We start from the raw sequence: 13605 nt of genomic DNA on the forward strand, positions 1-13605 counted from the left end.
ACAATATTTTGGTTCGTGTTCGTGTTTATTTTAAGGGGAAATATTGCAAGGGAAGATGTAAAAAAAATACAAAATAATAATAATAACTTTCAACAATTCGTAATTCGTAATTTTCTAGAAACTGCATTAAGACAATATACCTAGACTGTACAACAGTTTTACAGGATAGGGATACTCTCTAAATATCAACAAAACACTAAAATACTATCCAGGCTAGGGGAAAGGAAAGGAAAGGAAAGGACGAAGACCTAATCTTTTCTCGATGGGACAAAGGTATCATTAGCTGCTGCCGGCTCAGTGGATCCGCTGCTACTGAATTGGCTGGATAGAGGGGTGCTCACATCGCGACTCTCCCCGTTGAGCAGGTAAACCGGCACATTGCTGGTCACCAATTCGATGTTGTGGGCGGGGGAGGGCACGGCGTTGCTGTCATCCGCCCCCAGGCCGTCTTCCTGAATTTCTAGCTCCATGCCAACCTCTGGAAGGGATTTTGGTTCCTGAGGAGCTGCCGCTCCCGCTGGCATTGGCTCTGGATCTTTTGGATCTGGCTCGGTCACAGATTCAACATCTGACTCTGGCGATGGATTCGGATTTGGAACTTCAACTGGCACTGTGTCCGAAGCAACTTCTGGAGAGGACAACGAAAGCTTCTTTTTTTTCTTGATGTGCTTCCAAACGCTGTGGCCCCTTCGACGTCGTTGCTTGGCTTGACTCTGCTCCAACTGCTCCTCTTTCTCTTTCTGTATCTGCTGATTGTCCTCAGACGGCTCCTTACCCGATTCACCGCCATTCGCTGGTTCATTTAACGAGGTGGATAATCGATGCGAATTCTCGACAGTTCCCGCCCAGACATTGAGCTTGCAACGTTTCAGTCTTACAATGGGCTTGCCCCGTATGGCATAATTCCTTATGGTCGTCAGGTGTTTTTGCAGCTGCTCCGCCTCGTTTCGCTTCTTGGCATTAAGAGCGCGTAGCTGCTGGCACCGCTTCCTGGCCTTATTTATAAGCTCCTGCTGCCTCGGATCTACAGGATTACTCTTGTTGGTGCGGTTGGCCAATCTCCGCTGCCGGAGATTCTTCCGCTGCACGCTCAACAGCTGGTTGTAGAAACTTACATGCTCGTTAGCTGCCTTGGAGAACAGGCGTCGATTGAAGCTGTACACTCTAGCATTCCCCTCGAGTTTCTCCATGTCGATAGAGCTCAGGGTATCGGTGGACGCTCTGAGTACCTGATATGGACTGGCCGAGCTGTGCGTAGACGCTGGAGGCGTGGGCAATTCCCCTCGCCCTCGGGGTGTGCCTCTCATGCGTGTGGGCGTGCAGCTGGAGGCATGGCTCGTAGTCGGTGTCAGCTGGGAGGCGGTGATTTGGGCCGCTCTGGGCGCACTTCTGACCGGCGAGGCCATGCTCCCCGGAATCTCGGTAATCTCTTTGTAACCACTGGATCTTCCTTTACTATCACAATTGTTACTACTTGCGTTCAGTTTGGCGAACATCTTGGCGCTAGCCTGAATGTGCTCTGGAACAGATATCGAAATCAAAATCATAAGTACATGAACACATTGTAAGTAATCTCTTTTAACCCTTACCTTTGAGAGCCATCCACTTCAGATTGTCAATGCGGTCCGCTTTTAAGGCTGGCGATGTCTCGAACCGTTTTATATCTGCCTTCTTGGATGCGACTGTGCTGGCTCTCGAGGCAGTTTTACCCAGGTGCAGGGGACTAAAGGTAACCTGTTTTTTCTGCATCGAACTCTCGCTGCAGTTGCTATTCTGACTAGATGGCTGGCGGCAGTGATGTACGTGCTGGTGCTGGTGGGTGCTGGCATCGCTGCTACTTGCGCTGCTGCTCCTGGGAAAGCGACTGTCGGCGTTTCTATGGACTGAGTAGAGCAGGTCGGTGGTTTTAGTTGTGGTTGTGCCCGGTAGCCGATTGTCCGAGTTGAGGTGGCACGGGGGCAGTGCATCCTCTTCCTGTATTTGTTCCTCGAGCTCTTCTTCATCCACGGTCGTTTGAACCGACTGATCCACGAGATGCGGGGCTGTTGTGGACACCAGATGGAGGCTGTCCCTTCGACAGCTATAGCTATTGACTATTCGGGGCACTATGTACGTGGTGGGTGGGGGTGATTCGGAGACAGAGACAGAGATGGCAGCAGCACTTGGACCTCGCTCATAGGTCCTCAGGTTGCTCGGATATATCCGCGTGACGGGCACAGAGTCATCTTCCGCAAGGGACTGACTGGCTGAATCATTTGAGTTTGAGTTTGAATTTGAATTTGAGTTCGAGTTGTTGCCATCCACATTGGCTGGCACATTGAAGTCGAGAGAGAACATTTCTACATCATCATCGGAATCGCGGAGATCCACAATCTCAACGGTGTTATCGATGCCTTTAAACAAAGCCGAGGCTCTCTTACAGGGCTCCAGCTGGCGGGCATTTTTGCAGAGATTCTGGAGAAAGACAGGGGGATGCTGGCTGGACGAAGGCGTTGGCGTCCTCGACCTAACGCTGCTCCAGAGTGGACAGCTGTCCTCATCATCCGAACTGATTACCTGCAGTATTCATAGAAATATAAACATTTGTGTTAAACTGATGAAAACTAGAGCCATCTCTAGTGGGGGCCATTTTCGTTACTCAGCTGAGATTGTAGTCACTTTGGGACAGCCGAGTGGAGCCAGCCTCCGCCTGTCACGCGACTAACTGCGTCGGCGGAGCCTTTTGCTCCATCTGCTTGTCCGAATCAGACCTTTTACTGGGACATCATTGTTAAACCGAAGAGAGAAAGTAATGGGAAGCTAAATGAACACAACTAACCACTTCGCTGGAGTGCGGCGGCCGATTCTCAACTTTGATGGCCGCATGCAGGCTTGTGCAGCTATTCTGGCGCAGCTGATTCAGTATAGAGCGCGTGGCCGTGGCTCGGACACTGTAGGTACAGTACTCTGCGTATTTACTGGTCGTGGCCAGTGTTTTTGAGGGCCGCATAAACTTGTCGGCGAACTCGACAATCCGCTCCTTGACTGCCTCATCGGGCTCGAGTCGTTGCCAGTAATAAAATATTAAAATATATTCGATGTAAAGTTTGTCCGGCAGCTCCGCTTGAATCATAATGCTAGGCATAGACCAATGAGGAAAGAGGCGGCTGTACAGAAAATAAATACAAGTTGAAAAGGAAGGGTAGGAAAGGAACAGAATAAATATACAAATTTAGAGAAATAACAGCGCTATGTGTATCTAACGACCTTTACCTGTACAACACCGATAGAATGCTAGCCCGATTAAACAACTTTGGTGCGGCCAGAAGAGTGCGGAGAACATGCTCCTTGTGGACGCCAGCGCCGCCCTCGCCGTATTCCACATACAGCTTGAGGCAACTACTGATTCGATTGATGATGAGCTCTTCCTTTTCGACTGGCTCTTGGGCAGAGCACAGTTCACAGGATATGTAGAAGGCCACAATATTGCACATGCGTTGGCGATAGGCATTATCCTGTCGCACCGACCTGCCTATGGTGTGGATGACATCGGTGAGTCCGGTGAGAGTGCGGGCCAATTTCCTACATCTCTGCGGCGAGTACTGGGCAATTTCAAACTCCTCCCGAATGGCCCTATCCAATTAAGTATCCAGTAAATAATCAGAATAAGCACGGTCCCCTTCCCCCGTCTCCCAGCCACACTCACCCTTCGTACTGCGAGAGAAGACGAGCGATGCGTTTCTCGAAACTGTCATCGTTCAGTGCGGCTATAGCATCATGAATCGTTCGCTTAGTTTCAGTCAAATGGGCAAATTCCGGCTCCGGATTCAGCTGGGGTTCCGGGGTGGCCGGCGATATGTACTCATTGTCATCGGCATGGGCAACGATGCTGGCCTTATCAAAGTCGTCCAACATGCTGCTACTGCTCTTTCTGTTCCTGTTCCTGCTCCTTGGCTCGCAGAGGCAGCTTTGTGTTAAGCTCATAATTCTGCGAATGCAAATTGGGCGAAAAAAATCGCAGGTTAAACCCGTTATTGCAGTGAAAGTCCCCACAGTTGTCATTGGGAGACATACCCCATACCCAGATCTGAATAGGACCGAAGAATCGACGCACTTGCTAAGTACGCCTTATACTGGAAATTTCGACACCCTGAGGCAAGACACTAACTCAGCACACATTGGATTGTGTTTAAGCATATTACTTTTGTAATATGCTACTTTTATATATACTTTTTATACTTTGAGCAAAAGCAGTGCCACCGATTAAGAGCTTCGTCGACCGAATGTTGCGTTCATGCGGCACGCGCTTGTGATTGAGAAAACATCGCAAACTGCTTACTTCAGGTATCATTCTATATGGTTTTCAAGACTGAAATCACGACGTCGCTCAACAAATAAAGAGCGCGTTGATCTGATATTATTTTCTTCTTTTAATGTGCTCCGTAAATACGCTATTTAGTGAAAATAACATTTTAATCGTGAAATTTAGTTGCCGTTTTCAAAACACCGTCAGACAGATTCGAGAATTTACGCGTATATACAAATTCTACATGGTTACTACATATTGGCTACATAATGTGAGAAAAAAGAGGTATGGACGACAGGCAACACGGCCCAGAAAATGCCGCGCATGCAAGGCGAAGTGTACCCCATTTGCCCAATGTACCTTGCCGATTTTGTCTGCAAGATATGTTGTCCTCACACGCGAGGTGAGTGTTCGCACGAACCTTGCAATTTGTCTTGACTGTTTTTGCCTGTTGTCCATACCCCTTTTTACATACGGTCTGACCCTCAGAAATATACGGTAAATATACTGATGAATTATTTCATCTTATTCCTCGAGTTTGATATTCGGCTTAATATTACTAGCTCGCTAGGCTCTCCAGCAATAAACACATGATTTTATCCGTTTTATGAATCAATTTTGTACAAAAACGGTAGATTTAAAGACTCCTTTTTATTTAATTGTGTCCACAAGAAGGTATAAACAAAAAACAAAAAAAAAAACAAAAATGTCCACTAAGTTAATTAAGTGATAATATATTGCTACTACGTATCCCGTCTGAACCTCAGAATATACCAAAATATATCGTCTCATTTTCAAAATAAAGCGTATATATTATGATTAAGACTTGGCCCATTCCACCCCCCTCTATTTATCCGTGGATAATAATACTGTATGTAAATTATTCTTGTATAGCCATCCTTTGTCTGTACTTAAAAACGTTCACCTGAACTGCGCTAAAACTCTTCAAGTTCATTTTCATGGAGTGTATTAAAATACCTACTAGTCGACAATGTCTTTTCTGTACATGATCATGAATTTTAATTCCCGCTTTTAAGACACCGTATAAACCCAACAAGTAGAGATGGCAGGATCTATCGATATGATGGAAGCTTCATATATCGATGGTGATATTTTACCTTATTTAAGACATAATATTCCTTTTCACTCCGTATTTTAAAATAAACTAGTGGTCTTCTGCGCTGGGATGTTAGCATAGATCTTGTCAGGGCGGAAAAATATTGCTACCATTGTAACAAGAAAATATTCAAAATCCACTTCGATACTAATCGGTGCTGGTGAACGAATCATGTGTGGTACGTGTAATGTATAATATATTACATACATTATTTTATGTAGACTCTGTGTACATGCACATACTTAGTTGCTCTGTAGACATTTCTTTATAATAATTTAAGGGATATATACATATATGTACATTATGTATGACTGATATAGAGGTATATAATATGGCTTGTCGTGACTTATCCCTTTGTGGTAATGATAGTTATATGTTTGATAGTTAGGACTAGATTTTAAATGGGTGCAGACCCTTTCCATCGTTTTTATGTTAATTCTCTTTCGTTCAGAATTTAATTTGTATTTCTCTAATGAATAGTCACGTGATGATAATGCCATCTAAAGAGACGAAAGAAAAGCTGCGATCCCTTTAATGTTTTTTTAGTCTGCGGAGTTTTCTCTCAGTGTGTATGCAATGTGGATCGTAGGACATGTGCGGATGAATGTACTTCTAACGTGACCCCTCATTAAGCGTGTAGGATCACCATCAATAACCGAGAGGACATAGCCATTTCGTTTTGGTCCTGCAGGCTACTATGCAGACAGGTTTTTTAAATCAGTAGAGCATATGTACAGCATTTCCAGGCCAAATTTAAAAAAAATCAGATGAGACACTCTAGCAACGTTCGATCTGCAAAGGCATCAGACAAGGGCTTGGTTTTTTTCTGGTTTTAATGTTGTTACCAACTTTATTTGTTAAGTTCTTAATCAGTTCTTTCAATGATTCTAAAAATTCCAAAAAAAAAAGAAAACTTAAAGAATTACATATTAAAATTTATCGCTTTTGCTTCATTCTTCAATAAAACTGAATTTTAAGTTTACGCAATCGACAGGAACATCTGAAGAGAGCGTTGAAAGTTGCGTTGCAAGTACAGATACAAACAACAAAATTGAAAAATTGATAACGCGAAGATAAAATTGAGTGGCAAATGCTGGGATGGCGGACGGGCGGGCGACCAGCTGACCTGACCCAACAGCCAAATGATAAAAACTCATTTGCTGGATGAGGAGATTCTGGCCGAGCCTGTGCGGACAACCCCATAAAAATAGAATATAGAAATAAACTACAGAATGTACGTTGCTATTTGTTGTTGCTGTTGTTTGTTGTAGGGATGTTGCTGTTCATTGTTGTTGGATTTTCATGTTTGCTTTTGTTGTTTATGTTGTTATTTGTTATTGTTGTTGGATTTACAACTCGTCCTTCTTGGGCGCCTCCTCCTCCTCCTCGGTCTCCTCTGCGGGCTCGGCATCGGCCACCTCACCGTTGGCATCGAGGAACTTGATGAAATCGTCCAGAGTTCTATCCAAGTTGTAGTCGATGACCTTGTTGTCATCCTTACGGAAGTACTTGATTGTGGGGAAGGATGAGATTTTAATGTTCTCCAGCTCGTTGGCAGTAGAGTCCATCTTGGCAATCACAATGTCGGTGTTGTCCTTGTACTTCTCGGCCAGCTGGTCATAGATGGGTGCCAGCTGCTTGCAGTGGCCGCACCATGGAGCATAGAACTCAACCAGGACGGACTTGCTCTTGTCGAGGGCGACGCTCTCGAAGTTGCTGGAGACAAGGACCTTGACAGGCTGTTTATCCCAATCCTCGGGCAGATCCTGGGACAGCAAGTGCTGCTTCAGTTTTCCGTCGAGGAACTTCTTCAGGAAAGCTTCAATGGTCTCGGCAGACAGATCGTTCGACTCTGGCTTGTACTTGGCCATGTCCTCCTCCAGTTTGATCAGACGGATGGTTGGCACCTCCTCCTTGTTCATGCCGAAGAACTCAAAGATGCGGGTATGGTCCTCCTCATCAGACGAGATCGTAACGAACAGAATATCATCGCGGTACTTCTTAGCAATCTCCTTAAGGGGATCGACATGGGCCTCAATGTGTCCGGCCTCCTTGGAGACGAAGAACAACAGGTGGGATTTGATGGAGCCTCCGAAGATCTTTGAAGCCGACTCGTGGTTGAAGTCCACAATCAGGGGCAGAGACTGTACTTGAGCGAACTTCTTCAGAGTCTCCTCGGTGAGCTCGCCTTCAAACACAGATTTCTTGTCATCGAAGGGCTTGAACAGGATCACGCCATTGTCCTTGGCCTCGTACTTGGCAATAATATCGGCATTGCTGCTCACACCGAAGACAAACGAGTCCAGGGCGTTGGCGGCCTTGGTGAAGGTCTTGGCCTCCTCAGAGTCGGTATCCTTGAAGAAGCCAATGATGGCAATTTCGTTGTCCTTGAGGAACTGCTCAGCATCGGCCACGCTGGTCAGATCCTTGGCAGGTGGTCCAGTCTTCTTGGTTACCCAAGAGATGATGTCGGCGGCCTGACGACCCCCGCTGTACTCCACTGGAGCACCGCTCCGGAAGAACTTGAGTGTGGGATAACCACGCACCTGGTACTGCTCAGCTAGCTCACCTTCGACGGTGGCGTCGACCTTGGCCAGCTTGATTGGCGAGTCCTTCTCGGCCAGCTGCTGAGCAGCCTTGGCATACTCGGGAGCGAGGGCCTTGCAGTGTCCGCACCAGGGAGCATCTGGAAGGATTAAGAAAGAGGGGGAAGAGTGCAATTAGAAAACGGAATTCTGTTCTCTTTATCTCATTCTAGCAGGGTCGTTATTCAATAGCAATAGTAATTGTAATAGTAATACTAACAGACATTTGCAATTGGCATCCAAACGGAAAATTCTAATTTTGGACTGTTAATTGTAATCGCATTCGCTACATTGGACACGGATCTGGAGCAGGGCCCGTCCGCATTGTTCTACTTCGAACAGCTGTTTGGCATTATGCAAATTCCACGTGGTGTATTCCCATTGCCTGCCTGCAGCCCCAGCTGCAATTTAACACGCATCCACGCACACAGCTACCACGGCGAGATGACATAATACCGACTTGACAACGTCTTAAGAGGCCCTGCTTATCACCGGCTTGACTTAGCTTCGGCTTCGGCTGACGTGGCCGGGCCATTCGCCTTGACATTGCCATTGGCACAGGCACAGGCACAGGCACACACAGCAAGAAAATATTCGAAGATAAGATTTCTGATGCGGATGACCCGCAGCACCAATAAGTAACTTAGCTGACGTTGTCATTCACACACCGAAAGCGTAAACGCTGGCATAAACAAACCATGCGTCGTCGCCATATTGGCGAAACCAGAGATGCCGGCCAAACATATCTTGCTTTTAAAGGTTGAAGTAATACAGGGACGGGACTTTTTTTATATCACTGATTTTTGTTTATCTCTGAAGTGTGTTCATTTGCGGGAAGATAAGGAGCGAATGGATTTTCGATTTCTTTGCTGTCGGATACAGTACTTTGAAAACATCTTTGAGGCCATTCATTATACATTTTTTTTTTTAGCTAAATCTGTTCCTCTTTACTTGCGCCAGCACTGGCAGCCACAGCACCGTTAAGCATGCGCAATGAAAGAGTTGAATGAACTTTCCATTGCGTGGCCGCGCCGACGTAGAAAAGGGCACAGAGCGGAAACCAAAACCAGAATAGAAAGCATATAGCGAAAAGATTGTACACATAAAGAATATCTTGCTTGTCTAACCTAGATTCGAATGAAGAGTTGCCCGACAACTTTTATTTACTTTTGTTTCTTTCTAACGCAAGATTGATGAAGCGGATGCGAATGCGTGGGCACAGATTTGGCCACGCCCAGGGCAGCGGGCAGTGGGCAGGCAGCATTAATATTGTTGATAAAAGTGAAACATACGGGACGGGAACAATAAACTCTATCTTGATGTCCAAGGATCTGAAGCAGAGGGAGCAGTTAGCAAGTGTGCTTCCTGAAGGTAATACTGCGCATAAGCATTGTCTCGACATTTAACATTTCGAATTTATGGCACTTTTATGGGAATAACAGGAACAATAACAACACAGCGTTTGCTTGCTCGCTCTCACACCCATCCCCGAGCACACACACACAGGTGCAAGATGTGCGCGTTGAAAAGAGATGACAGTTGCACCAAAACGAAGAGAGAGGGGAAAACTGTGAGAGAGCGCAACTCTCAGCTCTCTCTCTCGTTGATGTGAAAGATAAAAACGTTTAAAAAAGCGATATAAGTGCAGGAAAAGCAACTAAAGAGTTTTCACTTGTTATGGTAAACTCCAATTCTTTTCCTTGAATTCGCACAGGCGTCGCATACTCGCATCAAGCAACAATTTTTTTGGGCTACCAACTGCCACGCCGACATATTTTTCGATGCTTCGTTCTCGTTCCACTTGCTCCCGGTCAAAAGACCACGTAGCCGCGAAATCGCATGAATCAGCCAGCGGAAAGCGTCACCCGGCGCGCAAATATAATATTTACTTAAGATTTGTAATACAATAATACTTACAGAATTCAACTAGCACAAATTCATTGTCGGCAACCAATTGCTTAAAGTTGTCCACTGTCGCAATGAGAACCCCCTCCTCAACTTTAACTTCGGCAGCGGCCACGTAGAAAGCCGCGGCGAGTAGTGTACAGATTAGGAATTTCATCGCGGCCACTTTTATATGCTAAGTAATATGTTGGGGTATATCACACACTTCTTCTGTTGCAACTGGTGCTGTTCTGTTCTCTGTTTGTCGGTTTGACGGGACGCGAGAATGAATGTGCGGGTAAATGACAGCGCCACGTCTATTTAATAGTGACCGCGGATTTATATACCGTCTGACGCTCAGAATATACCGTATCATTTTCAAAATATACCGTGAACATACCGACAAATTATTTCAATCATGTTCTTCGATTTTAGCACTGAAAATATTTCATATCCGACAATCTAATCAGTATGATACAAAAATGGTTATTTTTAAGAACTTATCATTATTGGATTGTTATAAAATAATAAAATGTGGTTTAGGCAAAAGAGATCAACCTAACTACACATTCGCTACATACACCTTCTGACCATCAGAATATACTGAAATATACTGTCAGATTAGCAAAATATACCGTAAATATACCGATAAAGAAAACGAACTTAACCCCCTCTATTTAAACGTTTCAGCACCTGGAGTTAAACGGCGGAAAATAATACTGTTTGTTAATGTTTCTTGTATATTCATCTATTCTATTTCCTTACAAGAAAAGTTACCAAGATATCTTTCACCTGAACTGCGCTAAAATTGTCTAAGTCTAGTCCAGTGGATATATATAGGAAAATTTGGGTGGGATGAAGAAACAATACCCTATGTTCTTAAATATAAAATTAAAAAATAAATTAAATGGGCTTATGGTACATACCATTATATACCGATACAAAAAAATTATATAGTATACCGTGCACTGTCACCGTGTGAACAGCTGCTTCGCTGTCTTAGCTGTCAATGAAAAGTCATCGATTTCATTTGATTTTCAAAACACGGCTGTTTCAATGATTTTGTACACTATAAATTTTCTAATATTTTATACCGCCTCTGCGCATAATTTAGAGGTTCCCAATTATCAGAACCCGGCAAAAAAAATCGTCCAAGACCTCATAGACAGCTGGCACCGATTGGTTACCTGGAGAGTCGCGGGTACCTCCCAAAGGATATCCAGTATGTTCCGGACCTGAATTTTGATACTGCGCAAAAAAACTCACCCCAAGACTGGCCACAAAACGATGTATCACAAAAACAATACCAAGAATCTCCAGCTGAAGCCAACGCGGAAAATGCAATTCGGGAAATGGACCCCGCTCTGGCGGAAACCGATCGACTAGTCCGCTCCTTTGACGAACAGGATTCAGACGAATTGAAGAAAATGTTTGGCAGGCTTTTCTCATCAAAAAATGACGATACCATATCCGATGAAATCAAGTCCAAGCTAGACGTTTCCTGGGACATGAATCAGATAAAGACCTCGGCCTTAAGAGAAGCCAATAAACGCTATGAGAAATTCTGCATCAAACGCACACAGAATGAGCCCCTTTCCACTGACACAGACGACCAGTTTGATTCTGCTATCGACGCAGAGATAGCAGAGCTGTATCCCTCTGTTCTTTCCAAAAAAGATGATGTCAAAAATAACGATATGATAGTTGCTTCACCAGACACAAAACTATACCACCTGATCAAAGGATATGGCAAGATTCTGGGCAACCGAGAACTAGGAGATAAGGCGATATACAAGCAAATTCATCTAGCTCAAAACAAGACCAGAAGGTCGCGCAGGAGACCCAGTGACATCTTTAATATGCAATAAATTGTTCAATTAATGTTCAAATTGCTTTCCAAACTCCTTTGAAATCCATTTAGCCTTTTAAGCTGTTCAAATTAATTAAACCATTTAACTCTTTCTTGAGATCAACATGTTTTTGCCTATTCATGCATTCGATTTCCAAACACTTGGAATGTTGCCAACGGTAAGAAACCCTTATCAGCGAAACTCGGGAGGAGCACCTACATATGTATGGGGTCGCTGAAATCGGCGATGGAAAACACTTCTGGTTTTATTCCTTGCGAATTCCTTGGTTTTCAGCTAATTAAGAATATTGTCAAAATATAAATACGGGAAGGAAATGCGCGGGTTTTTTTTGTTTGTATATTGGTATATTTGATATATTTTGTATTATAACGGACTAAAATATTGCCGGATAAAACTCATCGTTGTTTTAAAAATAATAAATTATTGTTGAATTAATGTAATGGGAACATATGGATTTATTTTCGGAGTTGTATTGTCTGCATATCGTTAAACTTCCTGCTTCGTCACATGATCCTAAAGAGATAAGGCATTAAAAAAGAGTAATTCGTAAAAGTCTCCTTTTCTATAGATCTATGGATCTTTTCTATAGAAAGTTAATGGTAAATATCATTAACTGGAACTAAATTTGTGCATTCAGAAGCGGCCACCTGTTGCACACATTGTTCGATGATTTTCAAAACAATATCTGCCGTTTGGTCGGTACTAAATGGTTTATTTTTAGGAGGGACATGCACGAACAAACTCCGCTTTGAGTCCACGTCAAGAGATTTCAGATATATGTAGCCGCAGAGAAAATTGCCCACATTTTTGGAAGCCCTCGTGGCACCTAAAGACTCATGACTGTTGTTCGGAATTGCGGGGGCCACACACGCCTCGCATGTTGCATTTACAGCCTCTACAATCTTATCAACGTCAAGGCCGCAACGCAGAACATTTGCCTTGCCATTGTGCGGGAGGACACAACTGCCGTTGGACAAATACTGTCCGGAATTGTCTGGCCGTAGGAACTTGTGGTTATAGGCCAGCTTCTCCACATAAACGCATTTAGCTATACCCGATACTCCTACATGTATGACCATCTGTGTTGAATAAATGACGTCAATATCGCACGTGAAAGATCTAGGGTTTACAAATATATATTTGCCTCTGGCTGGCGGCTCCATATCTCTGCACACGCCTCATCCACTGCTCCGTACTCGACGGAGACCAGACGCTTCTCCAAGTCATATTCAATGCCATTGTGGATGAGCAGCTCCGGCAGCAGCTTCACAGCCTCCCAACTGGCATTGATTTCCTCATGTCCAATAAATGGTCCGAAACCAGACACAATAATTAGTTTTCGTTCCGACGACGACATCGTATGTACAATAATGTAAATACATATATATTCTTCTTCTGTTGATATGTAAACAATAGAAAATCGTGAGTGAACGAACATTCATGAGGTCATGAAAGATAAAAGTGTTAGAAATTTCGATCCCTCTCTACGTCATACACCTTGCAATTTTCTTTGATATTGAAAAAATACTAAAAATGAGACGCGTAATGGACTCACCTCGCTGTGCTAATACACCGATGCATATGTGTAGTTACTATGTAAAAATAATGCATAAGTTTGATGACCTTTTTTGGTTAACTTGATTTTATAAACAGTCCAATAAAATGAGGAATTAGCCAGACTTATATAAAATTTATTCATTAATCGAATAAAAGTATGTATTCAGGGGTGAGGATTCTAGTTAGCAAGTAATATTAAGTCGAATATCAAAATCGAGAAATATGATTTCCGATCACGGATAGAGAACGATTAAGCCGGTATATTTTTAAGGGTAAGACGGTATATTTTATCGAATCCGCGGTCAC

At 43.9% G+C, this 13605-nt stretch overlaps 4 protein-coding genes across 7 annotated transcripts; 1 reads left to right on the forward strand and 3 right to left on the reverse strand.

The window, feature by feature from the left end:
• Positions 1-6: 6 nt before the first annotated feature.
• LOC108151694 (uncharacterized protein DDB_G0284459) lies at positions 7-4509 on the reverse strand. Of its 4 annotated transcripts, none has more exons than XM_017280445.2 (6): positions 4319-4509; positions 3686-3967; positions 3253-3612; positions 2819-3146; positions 1590-2556; positions 7-1519 (listed from the first exon to the last, which is right to left on the reverse strand). In XM_017280445.2, exons 2-6 carry the CDS (start codon positions 3961-3963, stop codon positions 249-251), a joined length of 3204 nt encoding a protein of 1067 aa, XP_017135934.1. In that variant the 5' UTR covers positions 3964-3967; positions 4319-4509; the 3' UTR covers positions 7-248. The 4 variants fall into 4 exon arrangements, with proteins under 4 accessions (XP_017135934.1, XP_017135935.1, XP_017135933.1 ...); XM_017280446.2 differs by lacking the exon at positions 4319-4509 and adding an exon at positions 4094-4307; XM_017280444.2 differs by lacking the exon at positions 4319-4509 and adding an exon at positions 4061-4307.
• A 1708-nt stretch (positions 4510-6217) lies between these two features.
• LOC108152496 (protein disulfide-isomerase) lies at positions 6218-10191 on the reverse strand. The gene is made up of 2 exons (XM_017281871.2): positions 9905-10191; positions 6218-8088 (listed from the first exon to the last, which is right to left on the reverse strand). Exons 1-2 carry the CDS (start codon positions 10047-10049, stop codon positions 6752-6754), a joined length of 1482 nt encoding a protein of 493 aa, XP_017137360.1. The 5' UTR covers positions 10050-10191; the 3' UTR covers positions 6218-6751.
• Positions 10192-10944: 753 nt separating this feature from the next.
• Positions 10945-11840, forward strand: LOC108152498. Its single transcript, XM_017281873.2, has one exon. The coding sequence runs from the start codon at positions 11224-11226 to the stop codon at positions 11737-11739; it is 516 nt and encodes a 171-aa protein (XP_017137362.1). The 5' UTR covers positions 10945-11223; the 3' UTR covers positions 11740-11840.
• A 333-nt stretch (positions 11841-12173) lies between these two features.
• On the reverse strand, positions 12174-13192 carry LOC108152497 (pyroglutamyl-peptidase 1). Its single transcript, XM_017281872.2, has 2 exons — positions 12887-13192; positions 12174-12821 (listed from the first exon to the last, which is right to left on the reverse strand). The coding sequence occupies exons 1-2, from the start codon at positions 13178-13180 to the stop codon at positions 12336-12338; spliced, it is 780 nt and encodes a 259-aa protein (XP_017137361.1). The 5' UTR covers positions 13181-13192; the 3' UTR covers positions 12174-12335.
• Positions 13193-13605: the final 413 nt, after the last annotated feature.

The sequence above is a fragment of the Drosophila miranda genome, chromosome XR, assembly GCF_003369915.1.
Source record: "Drosophila miranda strain MSH22 chromosome XR, D.miranda_PacBio2.1, whole genome shotgun sequence".
Classification (NCBI taxonomy): Eukaryota; Metazoa; Arthropoda; class Insecta; order Diptera; family Drosophilidae; genus Drosophila; species Drosophila miranda.

Excerpts from the sequence above, each read along its gene's own strand:
- LOC108152498 (XM_017281873.2), top strand. The coding sequence starts at position 11,224 with ATGGACCCCGCTCTGGCGGAAACCGATCGACTAGTCCGCTCCTTTGAC.
- LOC108151694 (XM_017280443.2), bottom strand. Across the intron at positions 3,147-3,252 it reads ATTCTATCGGTGTTGTACAG|CCGCCTCTTTCCTCATTGGT; the intron begins GTAAAGGTCGTT and ends TTTTCTGTACAG. Across the intron at positions 2,557-2,818 it reads CGCCGCACTCCAGCGAAGTG|GTAATCAGTTCGGATGATGA; the intron begins GTTAGTTGTGTT and ends TGAATACTGCAG.
- LOC108152497 (XM_017281872.2), bottom strand. The coding sequence starts at position 13,180 with ATGTTCGTTCACTCACGATTTTCTATTGTTTACATATCAACAGAAGAA. Across the intron at positions 12,822-12,886 it reads TATGGAGCCGCCAGCCAGAG|ATGGTCATACATGTAGGAGT; the intron begins GCAAATATATAT and ends TATTCAACACAG.
- LOC108152496 (XM_017281871.2), bottom strand. The coding sequence starts at position 10,049 with ATGAAATTCCTAATCTGTACACTACTCGCCGCGGCTTTCTACGTGGCC. Across the intron at positions 8,089-9,904 it reads ATTTGTGCTAGTTGAATTCT|ATGCTCCCTGGTGCGGACAC; the intron begins GTAAGTATTATT and ends TAATCCTTCCAG.